The following is a 26,885-nucleotide window of genomic DNA, read 5'->3' on the forward strand; positions in this document are numbered from 1 at the left end:
AAAATGGACTGCAAATGCAATAGAAAACAAAAACCTTGAATAATCGAGGTATTCGACTTTTGATTGATCAAAGTATGATATGATCCGGCTATGGTCATAGGGGGTCACATACTGGACGATTCAACCTGAATTGTTGTTTTACAAGGAGTATTCACAAAACAATGAACACCAAATATCACTCATTTCAAACCCTGGCCCTACTCTTGTCCAAACAAGAAAACAACCATTGAATTATTCATCTACCCGATTTACATTACCAAATGACTCACAAATCCCAAAACCAAACACAAGCAAAACATAAATATTTGAGGTGGATAAAAGCCCAATGAGGACAACTGCCACCATAAGCATAACAGTGGAGCAGTCTGATGGAGGGCTTGTTTTGGCCACATTCCTTCATGGCGGCTGTTTGGTCCAATAATAGACGCCCGTCTCCATCCAGGCTTTGATGAACTGCTGCGGCCTTTGTGCTCACATTAGAAGCATAACATCTAAAACTCTAAAAGTACTCTGGGTCAGATGAATACGTTGGATGGATCTCTTCGGACCACCATTAAACAGGAATACATACCGTTTGGGTGTCTATACATTCAAGGACACCTCAGATGAAGAGTTCTCTCAGATGGATGGATGATATGGTGTCAATATGTGTCCGTCTGTATTTTAAATGCTGGTGGCAAAAATGTAGGCCTTTGTCTATTTAACGGTGCCAATCATTGGCCCATGGGTATATAATTATATGAGGGTACATATTTTTAACCGTTGAATTTTTTGAAATATAATAATAAATAACCTGCCAATAATTATTTTCAATAATAACCTCAGTACCTCTAGTCTGACTGAGAAGCCAGGATCCACCAGCCACTCAAAAGCATTACAGAGTTTTTGCTGTTTGGTTTAATTGTCATATAAAATAACACACTGTAGTCATATCCTCTTTTTGAGGAGAAGTTGTTTATTTGCACATCCATGAAAGCAACCATAGCATCACAAATGGTTTTATCATTGGGAGGACACGGAGGTACGCCTGTTCAGCAGGAATTTGAAGCTTAGGCAACTGACAACGATAATAATCCTTACAACTCTAAAACATAAAAGAAAAAAGGGAACAGAAATATTGCTTCCATTTGCAAGCACTTCTGAAGGGCTGTGCGTGTACACTTGTTGTGTAAAACTTGTCTGTGATCGAAATATGTACAAAACCATGTTCCTTTCGTTATCTGGGCCTCAAAATGGATCTCAGACATGGTATGCGGGATAAGAGAGAATAATTATATTCTGCTTATCCCCAGTCTGTGCAAGCACCTCACAGGCACTTGTGTTTTTCTTCCAAAAGCCCTGTTGTGGTTTGTAAGCCTGTTGCCATGGCAACCTCATCATTTGACGCCAATGGTGTGTAGGAAGGCTGCGAGATATGGTTGAAATTTAGCAAACTGCTATGAATTGCAGCTTGCGTCTGGTCTATTCATATATTTCTTTCCATTTACAAGTAACCCGGATGACAAGATGCTCTATTCCGAACCCTGAGCTGTCCCTAAAGGCTCTGGTCTAGGTGGAATCCACTAGTGTGCATAAGAGCCCATCCACAATGTCCATATCCGTATCCACATGTCGGTCCAGATTCCTGCTGTGTCGAATAATACATCTGTGTTTCTATATTAACTGCGTGCCACTCGATAATTGCTAGCATCACTTGGTCCTTGGAGTCAGTAAGAAGTCACCCGTGCCGGCCCGACCGAGAGAGCCATGACACCGCCACCATCTGCCCGTTTCCACGCCAATGGGGAATGGTGGTGAAAATTTATTTAGCACGTTTTCATGTGAAAAACCATTATATTTATTAGGTTTGGTATGTGTGGTTTGTTTGTTCTGAATACTGTCAAATAAATCAAAGCATCCGTATCATCATAAATTCAAATAACTGCATCTCCGACCTGGGTTCCATTTCTAAAGTGTAACGTTTATATCAGGCACCAAATCAAATCAAATAAATGTCACCATAAATCATATGCCTACCATATATTAGAGCTTTGACATGCATTGCTCCATTAAAGGGTCTCAGACCTTTTACAATTTCCTCAAAGCATTAAAAAACTGAGAAATATAGCTGGCTCTGGATGACACAACAATGCCCAGAAAATGATCTAGTCTTCGGTTGGACTGGTATACGTAGTAGGCCTAGGTTAGGTAAGATCTCATCACAACAGGCACATCACATTCATCACGCAAGGTTGTGTGAGGGTCTTGTCCCGTCGAAGAGGAGACGACCAGCTTAATGCAACTATAGAGTGCAGGATTAGATATCAGATAAAGATGTGCCGATGGGAAATGTGGTTATTCCCCGTCTGGGATCTTATTAGACGTCCATTTAGGGAGGATACTTCCTCCATCTTTTTTTTTTTAAATAGAGTTGCATGGAGTTGTGTCCACATTTGTATGCATGGTGAGACAACGGAACCCAAAGGGCAGGCCGTCCCTGGAGCTGTCCGGCCTCTGCTCTGTGGTGGATCTGCTCTGCTCAGACTGGTGGATTAGACTGGTGATGGTGGTTACAAATATTAGGCCTACTAGTAGGATCAGTGGTAGTAGGCCTACTAATAATGCTGCATCAGCCTGCTTTCATAAGTAGCCTATATGGATAATGTTTCTATTCATTATTATATAAAAGGTGTAAAATTGCCCCTGATGGATAGTGACAAATGAAAAATCGTGAGCCCTTATAGGCGTCAGCGTGTGTATTCTTGCTTGTACGCAATACAGCTCTAACCAGTGGATGCACTCTGTCACAGATAACGTGACTATTGGGTTTGGTTTCTATGACAACTAAGTTGACAATTTTTTTTCCTCCCAAGTACCAATGCAGTATGGTCAAAAGAAAATGCTTCAGTAACCAACCACACAGCCCTTCGGATTTGTCTCCAAAACATGCTGTACAACACACATGTAGGTGCTAATGCGTTTTGCTATGAACACACGTCAGCTGCCTTCCACATAAATACGCTCTATCTAATCAAATGCGTAGCTGTGTCCATTTTAGAGTCATCATCCAAGCACGGCCACAAACATCTAACATAGTAAGACAGCGCGACTGCAACATCTTAAAGAGTGTGTGTGTGTGTGTGTGTGTGTGTGTGTGTGTGTGTGTGTGTGTGTGTGTGTGTGTGTGTGTGTGTGTGTGTGTGTGTGTGTGTGTGTGTGTGTGTGTGCGTGCGTGCGTGCGTGCGTGTGTGTGTGTGTGTGGATGGGGGGGGGGGGGGGGGGATAAAGAGCGAGATGAATGGAGGAGAAAAAAACGGAAAGGAACGCTGGATCCGTGAGCCGTGCAGCCATGGTAACATGTTCAAGTCTCGACGAGCGTGCGGCGTGAGCTGGCCCTGTGACGCAAATTCCACTTTCATGTGTTGCTGTTACGACAGCACGGTCAGCAGCCTGCTTGCGGATAATTAAAGCTGATATAAATCTATAATAGACTGCATTATCTGTTCCCTATGGGAGGGGGGAGGGAGTTGAGAATGGGTCCAAGAAGCCGTGTGTTTTTACGCATGTGTATATTTGTAATTTTCCATAATTATCCATGATGAGATAGGCGTAAGTGGTGAAGGAAAATCTAAAGACATTATAAAAGCGTGGACATCTTCTATGGTTAATATGACATTGTAACAGAACTATAATGGAACTACTAATGTGATATGTAGTAATGATTAACGTTATCTAGGCTTATCCGACAGCCTTATCCACGATCCCATAGTGTGAACTTAAAGGTGCTGTAGGAAAGATTTAAGGGCGTTTTTTGGGGTGTTTTTGTTAGAAATGGCCTATCCCTCCGTCAAAGTGTGCTGTATAAAGATATTGACCAATTGACTGCGTCTGCCTCTGAATGGACCAATTTGGATTTTCGACCGCTCCCGGGCATATTTCTGACCAATCAGGGCATCTCTTCGCTGATTGGTTCGGATAATCTATCTCGACTGTCAATCACAACTGCACAACTAAACTTATTAAGAATTTGTTTTGCTTGTGAACTTGGTGAGACATAGTTTCAGTTGTCGTGTTTCATATTGATCCATGCTTACATTTTCCAAGAAAGTGACACATTTCATAAGCCTAACATATATTTTTTTCAGTGACCCCATGTTAGAGAAAAGGGGTCACCTGAAGTTGCACCACAGTCAGTCTGGGATCCAGCAGTCCACCTATGTTACAGAAGAACTTCTAGGGGGAGACAACGTAGAGCCTTGGCCGGAAAGCACCAAGGAAACTGGATGAAGGTTGAAGTGTGGATGAAGGTTTTCAGCAAGGGGGTTTAATATGTGTATTTCTAGACTGGACTGTCTAAATGGTGTTGATTGGAAACCTTTACAGACAGATTTTTACAGTTTACTAATGCTGCCTGAGTTTTCACCAATTTCGTTTTCACAGATCCCCGCCTCCAGCAACATGATTGGTCGAAACAAACATGAAACGAAAGAAGATGAAAGGCCTGTTCGCCCAGATTTGAGCTTGTCTGCCATCAGACATTGGATATTAATTCAAAAGTCTGATTTGTGAGTCTAGGCTAAACCATAAGATGCTCAATCTGTAGCGTCATTTAAAAACACACACACACACACACACACACACACACACACACACACATACCTCGACCCAACTTACTGTGAATGATCAGAGTCATGTGTTTTAGAAAAAAACTCCTGGGATATTGCTATGGTTACCGTGGGGCGAGCAGCTGGCTTCCGTAGGCAGGTGGGAAGCAATTGCTGAAGACAGTCACCTTACATCCCAATGGACTCTTTATGGGGCAATGACTCCATTTAACAACTGTCTCTTACCCGCTACACCACTCTGTGTATTTCTGCACAAGTTGCCGTGTACTATCCAACGATGTGAATAATTTAATATATAAACACCATGGACACAACACTGAGGTGTTATAAGTGTTTTGAATGTTCTGGATTTATTTTTAAAACAGAAACTGACTGCAGCATTTAAGAGGATAATATTGATTATGTTATTTGCATTGACATCATCTTGAACTGAAAGCCTCAATGTATTTTATGTGGGGAAGATATAAACTACACTGTTTTTTCATGATCTTTTCCCCCATTCTTTTTCAAGTTAATAATAATTGGGTTATTCATTTATTGTGACTTTAACCTAGATCTCACAACTCCATATCCAAGTCAAAGGAACAACACTTAGTTCTTTGTAGAACTCGTTCTCCTTTGACTGTGGGCTGTAGGCCTATACCGAGCCTGGTCCACATCATTCGGAATTATTTATTTATTTACGCTGTGAAAGAGAATGGGCAAGTAGTTCCTTTCTGACGCTGCTGCTCACAGATTAAATGAGCAAAAACCAACCATCTCATTCTCAGGATTGGCTGGAAAGCGAGGGTGTTGAAAGTGGCCAGGAAAGTAGAAACAAACAAATGGTTTGGATCTTCAGTGCAACCTTCAAAAGGATTAAAGTAGCATATTCTACATATTCTGAATTAATCTGAAACTGTTACCCCCCCCCCCCCCCCCCCCCCCACACACACACACACACACACACCCCCAGATTGACAAAATACTGAAAATTGGACACACCCTTTCAATGTGGAATCATGATCTCTGAATCATCTTGTTATGTTCGAAACCATGCAAAGCTTCAGTATGTGACCGCGCGCACGCTTCTACCTGAAAAAAACATCTGTACACACTAGACATACAGATGCGCACGCACGTTTACGTGGGCACCAAAGTCACACACACACACACACACACACACACACACACACACACACACACACACACACACACACACACACACACACACACATACACACACACACACACACACACACACATACATTTACAGACACAGACACACAAACCCATACAAACACACACACACACACACACACACACACACACACACACACACACACACACATGCATATCCCCGCCTTTCTGCATCACAGCATAGAGTTACCATTACGCGTCCGTGGTGCTCGCATGCAGAGGCAGAGTTGAAATTGGCGCGGATCTGTAGCCATCTCAAGAAATCCGTCTATTAAGTATCTACAGGAGAAGTTGAAGGAAAACACATTTTGGATATTATTCGCGTTTATTCCAAGTGTGCACTTACTGAAGGTAAGTCGGGGTATAGCCTGTAGCCTTTGTCATTTGTGTCATTTATCAATACGCTGCATAAACAATTCAGTTATTGTATTATTTTCTTTTCTCTTATACAAAAGAGTGTTATCTTTTTTTGAGAGATTAGAAAAACACACATTATTAGTTTCAAAAACTTTTGCTGCACGTGTTATAGGGTACATCCCATCACCTTGGTCCACATTCTTACAATCAAACGATCCTTACTGATTATATCAGTATTCACGTGTTGCATTTTATGTGCAATAAATCTAATTTTTATATAAGCAAACACCAGGCTAACATCCATGTAAATGTATCTGCTGAAATATTGCGCATCGGCCGCGGTTGACCATTGCGGAGTCGAACCATCTGCAATTTGTATTCGGTATCATTTGTCTAAATGAAATTCAACAGAAAATGCGCATTGCTCGAAGCAAGATATCCTCTGCAGATGTCTCGGGATCACATCTCACAGGCTGACAGTTACATACCGTCCCCGACACCTTGTCTTTTATGAATAAACATGAGCCTCATCTTTCACACCCATAAACACTTGATCTTGCCGCACTTTCCGGAACGGTTCCGGAACAGAACTTAATGTTTTGAATCTATTCCAGGATTTGGGTGAGGCGGTTCATGGTGCAGTTTCATTGATTAGTTCGCAATGTGTGGGAAAGCGTACTCATCGAAGTGCCTTTATCACTCTGTCGAAGTGATAAAGCTTTCACGTTTTGTAGCCTACTTGACTGGTGACGCGGCGCCTCTTCGGGGACACTTGTGGAGTGTTGAGGGTCCGTCTGAGCAGGTCCACATTAGGCGCTGTTGGCCTACTTGTGCTACACACTTGGGTGCTCAGGCTAAACACTACATTTAGTCTGCTAAAATGTGAAAGATGCGTACAAAAGTGTAAGACTTTAAGCTGAGGTTCTTTCTTCTTTTTTGTAACCCTATCAGGGACTATGTAGTTCTGTAGTTTTGATTTCAATTTAGAACAATTTAAATGGGCATATAAGCAATTTGTCATTTATAGATTTCGTAGATTTGGACTCCCATACAGACAAATGGGAAAATATTGCTGCAAGATGCGGTGTCTGTGACGTCACCCAGGTTTCCAAAGAGCGTCTTGTTGATGCTTCATTCTCATGCCATCCTTGGAGCCACAAGATAAGGCAACATTTTATTTTTTTTGGTTCAGGGTTTTGTGGGGAATCTAGAGAATATAGCTTGAGGATCAAATAAATGTTTATTTGCCTTGAGGTCCAGTGAGAAGAAGGTCAATGTCAATCAAACCAATGCTCCTGGGCACAGCAAAGTGGAAGGGAATTCATGTTGTTTCAAAGATTGCATTAATATGTTGAACTATTTACTTTTTAGCTAATGCTTGTATTCAAAGTGATAGTAAAATCTAGATCGAAATAATTAAATGTTATTCATGATGGGATTAATCAGCTTCTTGCTCATCAATGATATAGATGGCATACATCAGTATGCAGTGAGTAAGACAAAAACATGTTAACAGTTATTTGGTTAAAAGGGATATAGTTGTTCTCAGAAAGCTGGGAGGGGCTTGTCCCTTGTCCTGCCTAATCTGTTGATGATGACTTATCATCCGTTTTACTTAAGATCCTTACCTCTTTTAGAAGAATACAATATAACTTCAATAGTCTGAAGGAAAATAACAGTTGATTCAATAATTTTTTTAATTTTTTTTATACTGACGCACTGGATAAAAGTTGGCCATCGGTCTCAGTTTAAGTCTTAAGATTCAACTTAAACACTGAGCCCAGCCTCAAAACAGCATCACAGGTAGGACAATAAGTCAGGAGTCAAATTCTGTACTGAAGATACACTGTCTATAAATGAATGCACTGAATGTGGGCAGTGGGTAGGAAATGCATACATTGTTAATGGAGTCGTCTAAAAAGATGAAACACATAAATTACATAAATACATACAATAAATGACATAAATACCTTGTGTGTTTACATATAATGCAAATTCCTCTTTTGAAGAGAGCCCGTAGCATTGAATTCAGAATTGTGCGTGGTAACCAGGCAACCGACAACTGGTCATGCAAGCCAGTGATGCTCAAGGTACAGGCAAGCATCGGTACGATCAAAGCATAACCAAAAGGTAAGCAGAGATGAAGGCACTGAGGGATTTTTATCATGGAACTTGAAATTCTCAATGATCTTGCATTGATTTGAGTGAGTAGACAACCTATTATCAACGTAATATAAAAAATAAATAAAAATCGTTAAACATGTTTAATGACATAAAATGTGATTGGCACTGCAGAGTAAACAGTTAGGTCGTCGTTGATGAACCGCACAGAATTTTGCCTTTGTTCGACCATCTGTGCCGGCACTGCCAGTTCCTTTGAAGAGACTTTCACCAAATCCTCTACTCTGGCTTATGGCCACAGACTTTCACACCAATAGACAGACTTTCACCAACAGACCTGTGTCCACAAATAGAATTCAGACAACACACAAATGACTGTACTATCGCCAGTTCATTGTGGATACGCCATATATGGGATTGTATAAAAATGATGAACACAAACCAGAGAGGGTGCATCTGCAATGTTGATAAGACTTGACTTAATAACCTCAATGATTTAACATCAAGTGATGGACTCTACTATTTGCTCTGGCGTATGCCTCAGGCTGCCCTCCTGTACAGACAGATTTCCTGCAGACCTGGCCGGGGTCAGGCCATTCACAACCATTTATCTAATATGGGGCAGGTATGGTACGAGGACTGTGGGGGGGGGGCTCTATGTGAGCCCAGTTGAGGAATTTTCATAAACAACCAAGATGGCTGCTGCTAATGTGTCACACGTTTTGTTGATTTGCTGATTGGTTATTGGCTATCCAGAGGCATTTTGGTCTGCGCCTCTTGGAAATTGAAAAGGAACTGAGGGGTTCCAGACTAAAACCCATTTGTGAGTTGGTCTTGAGATGTCAGGCTAGGCCTCTACATAAAAACATTGAAAATACATTTCATAAATCTGCTGTGGGGTTGAGTACATCCCACACCGAATCAACCACGTAATCATAATGCTTGCAGCATCATACTGAAGTGCCGTGTGGCTTATACAAGAAATGGAACATGATAAAGTGAATAAGACCTTGCAACTAACTTTGCCCATTGAGAACATCCTTCAATGCCACAGCCAAACGGTGATAACATTATCTCTGGAAACCTTTTGTGGAATCACTTGTGAAAGGCACAAGAAGAAAGGTCCCTGATGCAGCAGAAGTGAAGTGCCTTTCATCCTTCCACAGCAAGGACTTAAATATTCCGCATAGAGAATCCCCTTAAACAATAAATGCACCAATTTATCTATTCCTATGGATCTGATCCTTTGACTGAAGTGTTTAAGAGTTAGACCTCACACTTTAATTCATCCATAAGTGTAAAAACACCAATGAATGATTCACATAAATATGTAAATCTATCTTGGTATAAGAGAGGAATAAGATATAAATAGATCAATCTGTCACATTTTAATCACCATCTCGTCATAAAAACCCAGCATATTACAATTTAACATCACATTATTGTGACTTATTTAAGATGTAATTGTTTCAGAATATATGAAAAGGGTTTGCATGACTTTTTCCATATACACACGTTCTGAAATGGCAGGGTAACCAAAAACTGTTTGCAATTATGACTGTATGGTAGAAGTTGTCTTTACAACTTACTCACTGCAGCTAGCAATACAAGAGGTGGAGCACTAATAGTTCAGTGCAATTACGTGGTCCAATATCTGTTATTGCTGATAAACGGTCTGGCGCTGCTCTGGGAATTAAACTTTTCGTTACTACTGCTATCTAAAAGTGACCTTACATCTTTGTGACCTTACACCTTAAATAATCATTTATAAAGGACCCCTATTTTAACACCAGGTGTGATGATGATTACAAGCCATTTCACAATCTACCCTCTCGACCTGGGGGTAAAATAGGGACCCTTAAGATAAAACTGAATCACAGCTTTGGACTTGACCTTGTTTGTCAATCTGTGTTTACTGTTGACCCTTGTTGTTTTTTGTACTTGTGTCGTGACTGTGAAGGCGAGGGCCGGAGCTGCCATGCCATTCGGTTGTCTGACACTTGGGGAGAGGAAGGATTACAATAATCCCTCAGAGGTGACCGACAAATATGACCTGGGACAGATTGTTAAAACGTGAGTACTCCACTGTGAAACTGCTTCATGCAGGATCATTTATTTTTTTACATGTTGCATGTTTTTTTACATTTGTTTATAATTGTACTTCTATGTTGATTGTTTTTCTCAGTGAGGAGTTCTGCGAGATATTCCGGGCAAAGGACAGGAATACACTCAAAATGTACACCTGTAAAAAGTTCCTTAAAAAGGATGGAAGAAAAGTAAGGAAAGCTGCCAAAAATGAGATTACGATCTTGAAGATGTAAGTATTGCGTACATTTTAAATGATGATGATCTACATATGTTTTATTTTATATTCTGCAATACATCACTACATACATTACATTACGGCAATGTGATGTATCTATGTTAACATTTTTTCAATGTCTGCTAATATGTGACCTATTTTGGGGCTTTGAATTTAGTGGTATACATATTTGGAAAGGAGTTGATAGGATAGCCTTCATCATGCAATCTGCTAACAGTTGCAGAATATCGTGTAGTATTTACAAACGTATTATGTTTTTCCAGTATATTCACTACTTACTGCCCATGCTGATATTCCAAAAGGGGACTTCGACCTCTCTATTTTCTTTATTTATCTTATTCCTTATTCCTCCACTTTTTCCAAAGGGTTAAACATCACAACATACTCCAGCTGGTCGATACCTTTGAAACTAAGAAAGAGTACTTTCTCTTTGTGGAAATGTGAGTATTATTGGAGGAAAGGTTGTAAACTAGCTTCTTCAATGGTTAATATAAGCCTGTGTATCTGTATCAGGCTGTATGAACCAGCCTTTGTATTTTGGGGGTGTTTCTGAACACGATGTTTCTGAACATTGTGTTCAGAAACCATTACTGCACAGTACCCCAGTAACGGCTGCTTAGAAGCAGCCATTACTGTGTGTTTAACCTGATGGAACATCTTTCAGCGCTACAGGCAGAGAGGTGTTTGACTGGATCCTGGACCAAGGCTATTACTCCGAGAGGGACACCAGTAATGTCGTGAGGCAGGTGTTGGAAGCGGTGGCCTACCTTCACTCTTTGAAAGTAGTCCACAGGAACCTCAAGGTATACAGATGCACTGCTGACACCTAGTGATAAAGAAAAGCATTTATTTCCCCAAAAGACCATTCATTCAGACTGTTGGCCGAGGTCCACCTTTAACATGCTGAAACCACTTCAATTGATTGCATTCATTCATTTGTTTATTTTAGCTGGAGAATTTGGTGTACTTCAATCGTCTGAAGCACTCAAAAATTGTCATCAGTGACTTTCAATTAGCAAAGATGGAAAATGGACTCATTAAGGACCCATGTGGCACTCCAGAATATCTTGGTAAGGTCCATATAAACTATGCTAATTTAGTAGATCACTAATGGAGTTTCACAAATTTTCAACATTGAACCACGTTACCACGAATCCTTTAAATGTCAATGTCTATTATAATCTCTGTTTTACTCAACTATATGTCATTTTGTTTTCCCTCAGCTCCTGAAGTGGTTGGGAGGCAGAGGTATGGAAGGCCTGTTGACTGCTGGGCCATTGGCGTCATTATCTATATACTGTAAGGTTCCTCTGATTCAAGACCTTTAACACATTTGGAGGAATAATCCTCCATCTGTTTGCACAGTGTAACGTTTAGTTGCTTAGTGAATCTTTTCATCTTGATGGCTGTTTTGTGTGCAGTTTGTCAGGAAACCCTCCTTTCTACAATGACGCTGATGAGGAGGAGTATGACAACCGTGACAAGAGCCTCTTCCTGAAGATCCTGTCAGGGGACTATGAATTTGATTCCCCCTACTGGGATGACATTTCAGACTCTGGTATCAGTTGAATATATTAACTGGGATATATTAATTACTCTGTGTCTTTTGAAGTTGGCATCAATTTAATAAATGTCAGGGCTTCATGCTTAATTTTTGTTTTGTTCTTCAGCCAAAAATCTAGTGGCATCTTTGTTGGAAGTGGATCAAGACCAGCGATTAACTGCACAGGAGGCTATTGGTCATGAATGGTAAAAGATGTTTTGATTAGTAAACCATCATGATTAGAATACATACACTTTCTTGCAACATTTATGCAAAAGTTTAATAATATCACAATTTATAAACCTTGACACTTTCAGTCACTTTAAGTTCCAGACAATGAAATGCAGAGAGCAACATGTCACAACCAGATGCTACATACGTTCATAAACGGCGTTCATCGTTTTGGTTAATAGCTAAGTTGTTGTCAAATTCATCAGCATCGCAATAAATGTTAATAATATTGTTCAGGATGAAATAACATTGTAATTAGCACGAAAGAGATAATTTTCATGGCATAGGCAATTCCTCAGATCATAACCTCACCATATGTCCGCCCTCATTTGATCAGGATATCTGGGAACGCAGCCTCTGATAAGAATATCAAGGACGGAGTATGTGCACAAATAGAAAAGAACTTTGCTAAAGCCAAGTGGAAGGTATTCCTTTTCTTCTTTCCAAAAACACAAACGTGTCCAGTGTGTCAGACAAGCATTGGGCTAACCCGTACATTCTGACCCCCTTACAGAAAGCTGTACGGGTGACCACCCTCATGAAGAGACTCCGGGCCCCAGAGCAGGGGGAGTCCGGAGCCTCCAGCCCCACCCCAGGGGCTGTGGCGGGACCCCTCACCTCCAACAGCAGTCCCGCTCCGGCTATCTCCACCCCAGGGACTGCCTCCACCAGCATGGAGCAGGCTTCCGCTAAGGACCAGGTTCCAGACACAGACACTGGCGTTGTCCAGGCACCCCCCGCCGTGGAAGCCACACGAGACGAGGAGGCCGGGGAGAGACCCAACGGGCAGACATCAGCACAAACTCTGGGAGACAAGACCGCTTAACCCACACAAGCAGGACGAGGACGTTTGTTTACCGAAAGACCCACAACATGTTCATTTAATGTATAAGCGATTTAATACTTGCCTTCATTTATGTTTCTTTCAAGTGCAGCCGTATAGGCCTATGTCCAAGCAAAACATTTTGGCCTTTTACAATCTGTGTAGGCCCACAAAATGTTTTTTTCTCAGTATTATTCCGACCCCCTCACGGTGTCTCATGTTTGTTTCTCTTTGAAAGGCAGTCTAAAAGGTGGCTCTAATGTACAGTAGCTAAAAATGTTTTTGTTTCATTTTCTGTAGGTCTTTTGTTGAAACTCTTAGCTGCTGAAATATTTAAGGATCCTGTGATGTTTACTTGTGTCCTTTTTTTTTCTCCTTTTTTTCTTTACAAAAGATTTTGATCATTTCATTGGGGGATAATGCAGCTGATATTGATGTTTTGTCCTGTAGCTATTTGTTTAGAGTCTGTATTATTGTTTTAGATTGTATTCTGTGAATCATTTTTTATTCTTGATTTGTGTATTTGGCAGATTTTAGCTGAGCTAAATATTTGTTAATGTGCTTGTGACTCAATAAATTAAGCAATTTTGTAAATGCTAAAACGTTTTTTTCTCTTTAGTATTTTACAAGAATTTGAGTTTCATCTTGACAATGCACTGACTTAAATAGTCTAACAAGTACTGCACATGCAACAGTGCAACGGACTATGCCTACTTCATTTGACGCTATTCTATTTTATAAGGCTACTAACTATATATTTTATAAAATCCAAATACAATTAAATTCAAAAGAAAAAAATAACCACACAGCCAAGGCTTTTGGAATTTTATTGTAGCCTACATTAGCTAAAGACAAAGAAACACAACAAAATAGTATATTGGTAGATGCACAACAAATGTGCATAAAAACGTGTAATCAAGCTTTTAACATGATCCATATCTATTTAATATTATATATATATTATATATAATTATTCTAACTGCTTTGCGTTAGAAATATGCAAGTACCCTTACTTGTTCTTTTCAATGAAGGCCCAACAACAAACATTATTATAATTGATTGCTTTGAGGGAATCCCCTTAGACAACGCAGACGTCCAAAATGAATAAAACATCATGTGCTTTATTTTGTTGACTTCATGAAAATAACTGTATATAATAACTGTGTATTGATGGTACTGTTAAGAAACGTGTGTCAATGGAAATCACCCAACCTTGATAAAACTACAACTCCCAGGGTTCCTACTAAATTACGCCAGGCTTTGCCGTCACTCCCGGAAAAAGTGGGCTAGGCTCCATTTTAAACTATTGCCTTTACTCGAATTGGACCCCTGCATAGACTTAGCAGAATAGCAGAGTAAATAATACAGGTAGGTCATTTACACTGAAATTACCCTTTTGTCGGTACAGTGCCGTTCATACTATTATAGTACGAGCTATGGCGTCTTCATTACAAGGTTAATAAATCGTCATTGCTAATGTTAGCCAACCTAATGCTGGAGCAAACGCTAGCCGATGACCTCATTATCTATATATAACGTTAGATCTTTATTTGGTAATGAGGTAGACTTCATTCAAGCAACCGGTTTTTACTGTCGCTTTTGATATAGATTTGCATATTCTAATTAATCGCGCGGCTCTTATAACTAATAATGGACGTCACTTGAACCACAGCAGGCCTGATCCCATGCCTTCGCACCTCGTCCATCTGTGGTAGACCTCTCATCTTGCATTAGCAGATCTATATAATACGATCGGACGTGTTGAAATGCTCGTGTTGTTGACAGTCTGCTGATGTCAGCCGCAAGTTGCAGTATGCCCTGTGTACCCGTGGCCCTAGATCTAACAGAAGCAAATGTTTGTTTTATATATTTTCCAAATATGTGAAACTGTGATGAACACTATCTTACCAGGTGATACTGTTTGGAGAAGTAACGAATAATGTGGGATGGACCTGGGCAAGGACCACGAGGGGGCCCGCCCTTTCGGTAAGGATTCATTTGTTGTGTTGCGCTGCAACTCAGCCCTAGGGTATATCTTTTCGAATCACACATGGACATCAGAGGCGGAGACTTGAGTTATAATATTTTCATTAATAAGTGTTTCCCTTGTATGTCTTTTGTTAATATTCCAAGTGTATTTAATCTTGTATGTTATTGCGTTTCCATTAACCATAGTAATGTGTATTCCAGTGGTGATCGTCGTGGAGACATGTTTGGGGGCAGAGATGGTCCCATGCCTGACTTTAGAGGTAGGGATGGCATGAACATGGGTCCAATGGGTAATATGGGCCAAAGACCTCACGATCTACCACCTATGGACATGAGGAGGATGGATGGGCCTAATGCAAGGGGGCGAGGGGGTGACATGGAAACACATGAAATGCGAGGTAGAGGTCCAAACAGAGATTCTTTCAGACTGGGAGAAGAGCCCAACTTCAACATGAGGAGGCAGGGGGAGGAAACTATCCAAGACAAGCTTTTAAATCAATCAAACTTTGGTGGTAGGAACTCTCCAAACATGGAAGGGAGAGGTACGCCATCACGGGAACAAAATAACAGGTTCATGGATATGAGAGACAGGGACATGAGAGACCGGGATATGTTCTGTGGAGACATGCCCCGCTTCAACAATCAAAACATGGACGGCAGAAGATCCTTTCCTATGGACCGGATGGAGAGGAACGATGGCTTTAGGGACATGCGTGATAGGCCTCCGGAGAGCATGGATGACGTTGACGGCTGTCGCCTGGACCTTCCAGCACGTGAGCGGAGGATGATGGAGTTCGACAGAAGAGGGGGGCCTCCCTTTCAGTCAAGAGGAGGATTTGATTCAGATATGGACTTCAGAAATCGCCCTGGACCGGGAAACGACTTTAGGGATAGGGATCGATCTCCGTTGCGTTTTGGGAACAATAATGATCGTGAGAGATCAAGGTCGGACATGCCCCCGGATGTTGGAAACCCTCAACGACGGGGTTTGAGGGGACCAGAAGATTCACGTGGAGAGGGGGAATTCTTGGATGGTTCACTAATGGACTATAGAAGTGGTGAAGAAATGACTCTTGCTGAAGAATGGAAGAACCGTAACAAGCAGAAAAGCACATCATTTTCAAATACAAATAAAGGACTAGAGGGCTTAACAGACAAACCAGGACCTTTAGGTTTTGGTAGAGAGGGAATCTTGCCAGTTCCCTCAGCATTTAAAGGCCGTGATAGGCCATTATTGGAATTCCCTGGAAAAGACATCGGCTTCTCCCGTGGCGGCCCCTTTGGGGCCATCAATCTCCCAGCAGTGGGCATTAAACCACCAATCAACCTTCCTTTCCCAGGAATGGGTACACCTCAGGGGCAGCTCGCCCTAGAGAACAAGGGCAAACCATGGCTTGATATAAAAGATCCAAAGCTGCCTCAAAGTACATCAATTCTTCAAAGGCCCCCTTACAATCAAGAGAAAAATCTGCCACCCCCGGGTTTTAAGGGGCAGAGTGATTGTTATCCAGGACCAAATAATACCCCACATAACCAGGGACCTGTGGTCAGCAAGATTGCGACAGAATTCCAAAGTAGCAATGCAGCACAGGGCAGAGACCAGGACTACAGGGACATCGATTATAGAACAGGATCCACAAGGCCCTTTGATTTCAAACATGAGGACTTTCAGAGACCTGACAAACTTCTGAAAGAGACTAAACCCAACCCTCCTTCAAAGTTTAGTGACTCTGGCTCTCAGGTTAGTATAATTTTTTTGCGTTATTGGTTTTGTATTATCAAAGTAAGCTCTTGTTTGCAAATTAAGACATTTCTGCATGTCTAATCTATTTTCACCAAAATGTGTGCGGAAAGGATCAAGATTACAGGAGTGCATCAATGGAGGACAAAGTTTCCAATACGATATCCATAGTTGGCATCCCAAAGACTGCCACAATGGAGCAGGTAAGATTTGATTTTGTGTTGCACTCGCATCAATGTCCAGACGTTTCTTTTTTGTGGTAGTAACTCTAATTAATACTTTTGCAGATTCTTGGTGCCTTTGTTGTTCGCGATGGAGTGTCCATGCAGGGGATGAAAATAAAAAGTGTTGTTCCAGGTGAGAAATACGTTGCTGTATGGAAATGTTGTTCTTTGGGCAAACGAGCGCCCCAATGTACCACGATATATCTCGCCTATACGATACTCGAACTTTCGCATTCCTCTTTTCTAAAGCTTCTTTGCTGCTTTTTTCCGGTCTTGGTGTTAAGTTCGCTTGATTGTATGAGAGTGGGTATTGTGTCGTAACAGTCACATCTTTCATTTCTGAGAATGTAGGGTCATTGTCAGCTGTCTCAAGAGATTTCCTCAACACTGCAACAATGTTAAACATACTTGATGTCAGTCACCAAAAGTTTGATCACAAGTGGTTCACTACATTGTGTTTTGCATGAATCACATGGTTGGCGAACAAGAGAGAGTGGTCACCGTCAGTGAAAGTGAAATAGATTACTTTGAAAGTGCTTCTCATTGTTTCCATGGGTTCCCCTTGGATAAAGTTTATTGTATCATAAAAATAAAAGAGAGGTTGCCATTTACATTTCCTAAGTCTTCTGTCAAGATCAAATTTCTTAAGAGATCCGAGACGTGAACAATATCTTCATTAGGAAAACATAATATAAAGTTAACGTCTGGCAACATTTTCAAACTCTTGTGCCAAAATCTGTCTGGCTACCATATGTGGGCCGTAGCTGGGTGTGGGATATGTCTGCAAAGGCTTGGCTATCATGCATCTTGTCATCGTAAAGTCAGAAGTGCAGTGAACACTCGAATGATGGAAGAGAGAAAAAAAAACATAATGACAATTACACTGAATGTCTGTGTCATGAAGGTAAACATTCTGTTCATAGAAAGCTATGCTCACTGTTCTCGATTCATTCACAACGTGCTGTTTTATTTTATGTTTATACACCGCGTGACTGTCCTTACTGGCTTTGACTAACAAAAACCCATCTGTATTTCAAATGCTGTCCCCAGGTTACAGCTACGATACGGCCTATGTGGAGTTTTTAAACCTCGAGGATGCAGTCCACTTCATGGAGTCGAACAAGGTGGCCCATCCTCGTCACTACAAAGGCCCTCTCTCCCAACAGGATTTTGGGGGGTTGAGAAGGCTTTTAGTAGAACGTGGGGGAGGGGGTGATGGGGTCCTGTGAAAGTGGTGTCTTTTATTTATTGTTGTCATTCGACGGCATTATTTGAGATTTACATTTTGAGCAGCCCCAGGTTACAGAGAGGCAACTAACAATTACATGTTATAGCTAATGTTAATGGGATTCCTGGGAGTTTTACTGTTTTACATTGTATGAGACTGGGATCATATACACTACTAACGCTAATGCGATTTAAGCATTTCTTTACCTAATATTTAAGCCAGTTTCAAACTGATCGACCAATTATGCGACTAATTATAAAAAAAAAAACGGTTTGGATTCAGAAAAATGTTAATCATTCATCCTTCCTGTATGGTTCTCCACAGTTTTCAATGATTCCTACATGTTTGTGTTGATAATGTGCCAGGAGACCATTTCCCTTGTTATATGAAGATCACATTTTCTCTTCGGGACCTAAGTCAGAAAAACATCTGTGGTCCAGACAGTATTAGTAGAAAGTCCTTTTTCTAACCGTTGTGGCAGCATTTTTATGATTTTATGAGCATTTTTGCGTTTGTAAGCACCAACCTGTTCAAGGGAACGTGGTGGATACAAAAGTGATGAACTCGTGTCTGAATGCAACAACTTTTTCACATGTTCCAACATACTTCCTATCGCGCCTCAGAAGTTCTTGATTCCCCTGACTGGATTTCCACTTTCAGCATGTGAGCTATGTTGACAAAATCTTAGCCTTTCTGGGCTTCTTTCTTATGGTCAGAGACCCAATTTCTGAACTTGATGGTCGTGAACCACTTGATGGTCTGGGTCTCTCTTGTCTCTATTCAGCTTCATGATCTTGATTCTAGACCTTTTGCAGTCATTCAACTGCTTTGCCTTGTCTTAAGTGAATGTCCTGTGCATTTTCAAGCCAATCTTGGACACCGTCCCATAACGGCTTCACGTCGTTCATATGCAACTGAATGTAGAGGGGATGTAGATCTGTTCAACTCAGTTCTGTGTAGTTATTGATGGAATATGCGAACACGTATTTACTTCTGCTTGGATATTTTGTGACTTGGAACGATTCAAAGACCACAACTTGGGTAGCTTGTGTAGTTTTCCTAGTATTATCTTAATGTGAATGCTCAATATAAATGAACTTTAGCTCGAGGGGGGCCTGAAAAATGGCGTCCCTTCACATCTTGACTGAGGTCCGTGGAGCAATATTGGTCTTTTTTTTTTTTGTTGCATTTATGCCACCAGTATGATGAGGACATAGGGTGATATAATGTGGTTCTTGCTTTCAAATTGCATTTTATATGCATGGCTGGGTCTTTATAATTTAATTGCTAAGCTGTTAACTCTCTAATATGGGCTAAATGTTAACGTTTGAGTTCAGTTTTTATTGAACGGATTGAGTATTGACTATATTAGTGCCTGGATCATAGCGTCTATTGCTCATGTTCTTTTAAATAGGAAATATCACATCTAACTGATAGTAATGTCGGTTTACATGGTATGACCCATTTTCGTTTCAATTTACTGCAAATTCACATCTTGCTTGTGTTATTAGTGGTTCACAAGGGATATTTTTTGGTGTTTAAGCAGGTCAATCCTATTCGGGACTCATTGATTCCTTTGTGTTTCCGTGCAACGACTGACTCTTGATTTATATATATATTATGAAGGGGAAAGTATATATTTTGTTTAAGGAATTCTGAACCTTGTCGAAGCTAGCATTGTTAAATAACCGCATATGGTTGCCTTTTCTATTTCTTTTTCTTTATTCATGAAGGGGGATTGGGGGGCTTAGTCTGCCATAGTGCATGATGGGTACTCTGGGTGTGTAGGTGATGCCCTTGAAGTTGCCCAGTGAGTGAGCTCATTTTCTCTCATTTCAGGGTTCCCTCAAAGTCGGCCATAAAACAGCTTCCATGAAATACGTCCAACCAGAAAAGAATCCCTTCGCTTTCGTAAGTTCACTTCACAGCCCTCCCATTTACTGTGAACAACCAGTTGACCCTCGAAACACTCGATCCTTTAAGCTGCATGACCAACCATCCTCATCTCCCGCTCGGGGCAGGAATCGACTCCCAACGCACCCCAGGTCCAGAAGCCGCTGCTGCCCATTCCAGACGTGCCAGTCAAAGACGTGCCAAAGCCCGGCGGTCTGAACGGCGCCAAGGGGGGGGCCGGCCTCATGGAGCCCCCGCAGCCCGCGGCCCAGTGGCAGCGGAGCTCGGACATGACCCCGGAGGCCTGGCAGCAGCAGGTGGACCAGCAGCAGCAGCAGGACAGCCAGCAGCAGGCCGAGCCCTGGGCCAACCGAAACCCACCCCGCCAGGGCCCGCATAACGGCGATCCCATCTTCAAAGAGAGCAAGAGTAGGTTCATGTTCCAGCTTTCACTTTAAGAATTGACTGTTATTTGCGTGGTATGTACATAAGCAGCATTACAGGAAACAATGTTCAACGTTTGTAAAGTACAGCACCAGACTTTCATTATTGTGTGCACATTGCCTACCTAATGTCCTCATTGGCTTTTGACATTCACTCTTTCTGAATAGGCATTGTTCACAATGACTTTGTATTTGCTTCGGTAAAATTGTGGTATCCAGAGCAATAATGGCTGTGAATATACTCTATGGATTTTTCCCTCAAGTTAACACGTCCATGTCTCCCCTCGTGTTTCTCTCAAGCCATGATCATCAAGAACGTGAAGCCCACCACCACGGTGGAGACCATCCTGAAGTGCCTGGATCCATTTGCTTATCTGGATGAGAAGAACGTCCGTCTGGTCAAGGGCAAAACACCAGGCGCCAAATGTTTCTGCTTCGTGGACATGGACTCCCACGAGGTATTTGTCAGCCTCTAAAGGCATTCCTTCCAGTTCACTTGAAGCAAGATTTTTCTCTCTGCATATTTTGCTGAACCCTTGCCCATAACAATGATAGTAGTGCTTTAGCATCACGACAACCAAATACCATGCACTTCATGATTCCCATAAAGCTTTTTACAATTGTAATAAAAAAAACGTGATAAGCTATATGCTGCTTTTACTGCGTTTGTTTACTCTCCAGTAAAATGGTTAGCACAATTTGAGTTGACTTTGAAGTAAAATTGTTAATGGGTAAAAAAAATGTATGTCATGCATTTCATGGTGGGTACGTAAAGCCAAATATGTAAAATAGGGGAATTATTGTTTGGGCCACTTCCTGAGTGAATGGGAGGTTCTGCCCAAAAAGACGGCTTCTAATTCAAAGCCACCTTGTGTCCTAACACGAATATAACCTTGTGCAGCAAGTGACCCGTCTGGTGGAGCTCCTGACGAAGCCCCGGCCCCTCTCCATCGACGGAGTCAGAGTTTACGCCGAGGTCGCCAAGCCCCTCAAGAACCAGAAGTAAGGGGCCGTGCCAGAGTGGCCGTCGAAACATGTTGTTCATGTATTTGGACCAATTATCAAAATATGTTGTTTCCTGCTCTCGTCTCCAGTTTCAGACGAGACGATAAGCCGGAGACATCTCTCCTGGGCTACCCCCCACCTGACGCCAACATGACAGCGGTAGGATCATTTCTGTTCTTTTTAAAACGGGTGAGATGAGACGGTGGTGTTGGTAGGGTTGACATCTCTGTATGTTCATGTTGTTTTTGTCTCTAATTTCAGCAGCAACAACAGTTCTTACAGACGCTGCAGTTCCCACAGTCGCTGCCCCCGCTGCCAGTCAGTGGTGGGTTACAAGGTTAGCCATCCTCTTGGAGACTCACGCACTAGCCTCCCACTATACTGCACGCTGAGCCCATTCTGCTCCCAAGCGCGACTGAAATAGAACTGAGCTCGCCCAAAAATACAACATGAGTTTCTGCCTAATTGGGTTTAAAATAGGATTTTTTTTTTGTAGATGCACTATTATTCTGAAAAACTGAATCCAAACTTGGGTCCTCTTTGTAGTTCCAGGAAATATGTTGGCTGGCGGTCTCCATCCCCTGTTGCCAATGGAGTCCAATTATAACCAGGTAGGTTACGTCAACATGGAGATTACTACTGTGTACAATGTTAACCCCTGTGTTTGCTCTCATAGTAGGGGTGAAAACCTTTCGGTATCAAGATTCGATTTCAATTTGTTGGGGTCACCTTTCGATTTTAAATCGATGATCGATACAGTACACAGTAGAGCTAATTTAAGGATCTACTGTAGTCCGATGTGGAAAAGCAGTGTGGCATGGAGGCAGGGTCAAGTGTGTATAAGATGATGTCATTTTTATATTTAAAAAAACAATCATTCAGCAATCAGCAATAATGTTGAAACCACGAATGTATAAGACATAAGGAAAATTACAATGAGTAAATTGTGAATTGAGAATCCGAAACTTGCGTGAATTGATTTCCCCTCCGCCCCTGTTCAATAGGCAGTGAGCTATGGTGCAACGCCCGTGCTGGATGCCTCGTACCAGGCTGCGGGGCTCCAGGCTGCGGGGCTCCAGGCTGCGGGGCTCCAGGCTGCGGGGCTCCAGGCTGCGGGGCTCCAGGCTGCGGCAGTGCCATCTACCCAGGATGGCTCAGAGAACTATCTTTATGGTAAACAGTTTTAATCAATTCTAATTATGAATCGGTTTTGTAACTAGGGCTGGACCCTGAGAGTGGACTGGTCGAATCGTTGTTCAGAGAGCCCTGAAGTCAAACAGTCGCTGACGTGTAGTTCTTACATTATTATACAGGATACATAGGCTTAAGATAAGGGTTTGTCCTTGAATTTTATATTACAATATTGCATTTTATTTATTTTGTAACTTTGTTCTGAGAAGGGATATTAAAAGAAGGCACTGCGTTTGCGTACCGATGTTCCTTAGGTACGGATGACCAAAATGTCTCTCTTTCCATTTTGTTTTCTCAGGTTCTGAATCTCCGGACGTGTCTAATTACCTCTATGACGCAACTTCGGGATTCTACTATGATCCTGAAACCACGCTCTACTACGACCCCGGCTCCAGGGTAAGCACCAGTTCAACACGTGGGATCACATATTCGCCCCCTAACAGCTTAACGTCTGACCACATGCCGCAGGAAGGCATTGGGCAATCAGTACTTTGCATTTATTGTAGGTGACTTGTTAATTTGATAATTATACATACAGTGAACAATGTGATTTGGAGTGCTTGTAATCCATCATCATTTGAATGCACTATTAAAAAAATAAAAAAATAAAAAAATATATATATATATGGAAACTTTATTAATAACGTTTTTGTTTGTTATTGGATCCGCAGTACTTCTACAACGCCCAGACGCAGGAGTACCTGTACTGGGACGCCAACACCAAGACCTACATCCCGGTGCCGGGCGGCACGCCGGCCCCCACCACAGAGGCCCAGTCCGTCGCCATGACGGCCGAGGTCCAGGCCATCCTGTCCAACCCGGCCGCCGACGCCCCCCTGGAGATGAAGAAGCCGTCGGAGCAGGCCCTCGCCCCGCCCGAGGTGCCCGACCCGGACCCCTCCCCGGCGGCGGCGGCGGCGGCGGCGGCGGCGGCCCCCGGCGCCGGCGCCACCGACACCAGCCCCACGCTCACCCCCGAGGAGGAGTCCGCCCGGAGGGACAAGGAGGGCAAGGAGGAGAAGCCCAGGAGTCTGGCCGCCGTCAAGGTAACGCACCGTGGGTTGAGCAGACCGCGGACCGCGTGTCGGCCGTGCATACGACTCGTACGCTAGACGTCGGCTGACCGCCTCGCGGCTGTGCGTTCCTCTCTCTCTCTCTCTCTCTCTCAGATCATGAAGGACATGGAGCGCTGGGCGAAGATCCAGAACCGTCAGAAGGACAGCGTCCGCGCGGCGTCCCCCGTGCTGAGGATCGGGGGCCACGACGACCGCAGGGCGTCCAAGGCGGCCGACGCTGGCTTCGCCGTCTTCGAGAGGAAGGTTAGAAAGAGGCGCACGCGCACGCGCACGGCTTACACTCTATAATCTTCACGTCACGTTAACAATGAAGCTTTGAACCTGCTTTCTGTGCTGTGCTATGAAGAGAGGGTGGGGATTTGCCCGTCAATCTTGTATTTGTTTTAACACCCCCTCTTGTTTCCTCCTCTCAATCCTCCTCCACTCAGGGCTCTGCTGGGGACGATCTGTTCAAGAAGCCTCTCGCTCCCGCAAAGAAAGATGAGAAGCAGAAGGTGAGTCATGCTCCACATATCCCGTTCCCTGATGCTTGCAATTACCCTCTTTCTGTTGACGGCGTCCTAATAAAAAGTGTAAGCAAAGCGTCGTAACCAGAGTTCTTTTTGAACCGTGAACCGCGTGACCGGAATTTTGGAACTCGTGCTTCGTTGCCGTTTTAACGACCGTCCGTGGACGTGTTTGATCTCCCCAGCGGCCCATGGGCTCCCTGGGCCTGCTCGCGTCCGACTACGGCGCCGGCAGCGACGAGGAGGTGGAGGAGGAGAAGACGGAGGCACCGAGGAACCTCAAGAGCCAGGCTGAGGACAAGGAGGACAAGCTGACGGACTGGAAGAAGCTGGCCTGCCTGCTTTGCAGGAGACAGTTCCCCAACAAGGACGCTCTGATCCGCCACCAGCAGCTCTCTGACCTCCACAAGGTGTCGTATCACTTTGATATTTGATTGCGAAAAAGGTGTTGGATGATGCTCAGACACCCTCCTTTAGTCTGGAATCGAACCGATAACGAAGATGTACCTGTATAGGTGCATTCCTAGTCTGGATGTTAACTCATAAAGTGTTATCGAGTTAGTGCATGGTCAGCAGTGACTCTTAAATACATAAATGAATGTTTGACATTGATTGCCCCCCCTCCCCTGTTCAGCAAAATATGGAGATCCATCTCAAGATCAAGAGGTCGAAAAGGGAGCTGGAGGCACTGGAAAACCAGGAGAAGGAAGTGAGTGTTAGGGGGGTTGAAAAGGGAAACGCATGAACCAAGAGGCTGTGAGACGAGGGCTGATTACTGTTCCCACGCCTCCTGTCGAGTGGTGGTGTTAATGCCGCTCCGACTCTGTCCTCCTCAGCTGAGCGCTAAAGAGACGGTCACGGTCACGTTCCCCGTGCGGTCGCCGGAGCCCAAGAAGAAGAAACACACACACCACCACAACGCCTGGGCCGGAGGCTCCAGGTGGGTTGAGGCGAACATAACGTTTGTTAGGTTAGTGCGGGAGTCTGGATGAAACCCACGATCGGTGTTCTGACTCCTCCTTCCCCTCTCCTCTAGGGAAACGCACAAAGGCAGCGACAGACCCGGTTTAGGCTGTGAACCCGTAGAGGTACGTGAGGACGCACCGCCATTCAAGTCTCGAACCCTGTGTTGAGCCCGTTTTCTGCCCAATAAAAACAAAAAAGGTTTACAAATGCGTCTTTTGTTTCCAGAGGAAAAAGAAAGAGCCGGTAGTCTGGGACCACGCCACCTACAAGCAAGCGGTGCGCAAGGCCATGTTTGCCCGCTTCAAGGAGCTCGACTGACCCGGCTTTGCGTCGTCAATTATCGTCCATGTTTGAACAATGTGAAGTGTTTGGTCTAAATGACATGCCAGCTTTGTCTCGGGAGGGTCCGAGTACCCCCCCCCCCCCCCACTGTGTTTACTGCCTCTCTGCCTTGGTCCTTTTATAGAGCAGTGACTGTATGAAATGATATCAAGGGGAAACACTATGTAAATAAGCCCTGTTTCACACTAACTGTACTGATCGGAGGTGGCTAGAGAGTGATATCCGTTGATCCGATTTGTTTTTATGAAAGACAGTGCATACAATTTTTTTTCCCCCACCCCTATTATGGATAACTGATATTTGGTGTCCTAATAAGAGTTGTGACTCCCTTACTGCACATTAATTTTATTTTGAATACTGCTTAACGTTTGTCTTTTAATTTTGTTTTATGTATACACAACTTTTTTAGTAAAAACATAAGTTAATTAGATCAACTCTTCTGTCGTCTTTTCTTTATTGACGATCTATGGTTTTACGGTTAACCGTTTTCCATTTCTGACGGTTCTCAGTCCGACGGTAAAAATGTTTGACTGTGATGCAGCGTTTGTCCTCTAGATGGCAGCAACACATTTGAAACATTTTCTATAGGCTGAACTGCTGGACTGAACTGGCTGTTGAAAACAGCTCAAAGAGTGAACTGGATTCTCTTCATATAGGCCGCGTGAGTTAGATATTTTAACGAGGGATGAACAAGACATTTTAAATTATGTTTATTTCGCTCGTCACTGAAATTGGCCATACCATACATATACGTCGGCACAAACGCTCCGAACCTGAGCAGGCAGATATAACCTGCGTGGTAAATTAATCGCTCCATGTTCCTCACCCTTCCTCACGCTATGGAGGTAGGCTGCAGGAGGTCCTGGGTTCAGTAGGCCTATTTTATCACATGGCTCCCGAGACAATGCGACGCACTAGGACTCTGAAGAACTGCACTGCACCTCAGCTAGGCCTACAATGAGCCACAACATGACCAAACGAGTGCGAAAGCGTCGCATAAGTGTTTGTTTGTTTGTTTTTTCGGAAGGAATGATTCTAAGTTAAATACAAGATGGCAACAAAAAAAACAGCCCGCCATTAAATAAACACATGTACACCAA

The 26,885-nt window shown here is 42.9% G+C and overlaps 2 protein-coding genes across 3 annotated transcripts; both read left to right on the top strand.

The window, feature by feature from the left end:
- Positions 1-10,239: 10,239 nt before the first annotated feature.
- On the top strand, positions 10,240-13,184 carry LOC311338588 (caM kinase-like vesicle-associated protein; the record flags this gene model as incomplete). Its single annotated transcript, XM_084463883.1, has 10 exons — positions 10,240-10,334; positions 10,447-10,578; positions 10,950-11,024; positions 11,249-11,387; positions 11,534-11,654; positions 11,808-11,883; positions 12,006-12,142; positions 12,255-12,333; positions 12,696-12,783; positions 12,873-13,184. 10 exons carry the CDS (start codon positions 10,240-10,242, stop codon positions 13,182-13,184), a joined length of 1,254 nt encoding a protein of 417 aa, XP_084320009.1.
- A 1,292-nt stretch (positions 13,185-14,476) lies between these two features.
- rbm6 (RNA binding motif protein 6) lies at positions 14,477-26,215 on the top strand. 2 transcript variants are annotated; one of them, XM_084464289.1, is made up of 23 exons: positions 14,477-14,549; positions 15,093-15,167; positions 15,372-16,911; positions 17,025-17,114; positions 17,199-17,268; positions 18,186-18,259; positions 20,203-20,274; positions 20,385-20,685; positions 21,000-21,157; positions 21,601-21,701; positions 21,794-21,863; positions 21,966-22,041; positions 22,251-22,315; positions 22,709-22,877; positions 23,194-23,291; positions 23,567-23,941; positions 24,065-24,214; positions 24,400-24,465; positions 24,663-24,887; positions 25,112-25,186; positions 25,314-25,417; positions 25,514-25,565; positions 25,669-26,215. In XM_084464289.1, exons 2-23 carry the CDS (start codon positions 15,121-15,123, stop codon positions 25,759-25,761), a joined length of 4,071 nt encoding a protein of 1,356 aa, XP_084320415.1. In that variant the 5' UTR covers positions 14,477-14,549; positions 15,093-15,120; the 3' UTR covers positions 25,762-26,215. The 2 variants fall into 2 exon arrangements, with proteins under 2 accessions (XP_084320415.1, XP_084320416.1); XM_084464290.1 differs by having other exon boundaries at positions 21,969-22,041.
- The last annotated feature ends 670 nt before the right edge of the window (positions 26,216-26,885 follow it).

The sequence above is a fragment of the Micromesistius poutassou genome, assembly GCF_964030765.1.
Source record: "Micromesistius poutassou genome assembly, chromosome: 2".
Classification (NCBI taxonomy): Eukaryota; Metazoa; Chordata; class Actinopteri; order Gadiformes; family Gadidae; genus Micromesistius; species Micromesistius poutassou.

Coding starts and splice junctions, on each gene's coding strand:
- rbm6 (XM_084464289.1), top strand. CDS start 15,121: ATGTGGGATGGACCTGGGCAAGGACCACGAGGGGGCCCGCCCTTTCG. Junction 17,115..17,198: donor AGACTGCCACAATGGAGCAG/GTAAGATTTGAT, acceptor ATACTTTTGCAG/ATTCTTGGTGCCTTTGTTGT. Junction 25,187..25,313: donor TGGAAAACCAGGAGAAGGAA/GTGAGTGTTAGG, acceptor TGTCCTCCTCAG/CTGAGCGCTAAAGAGACGGT.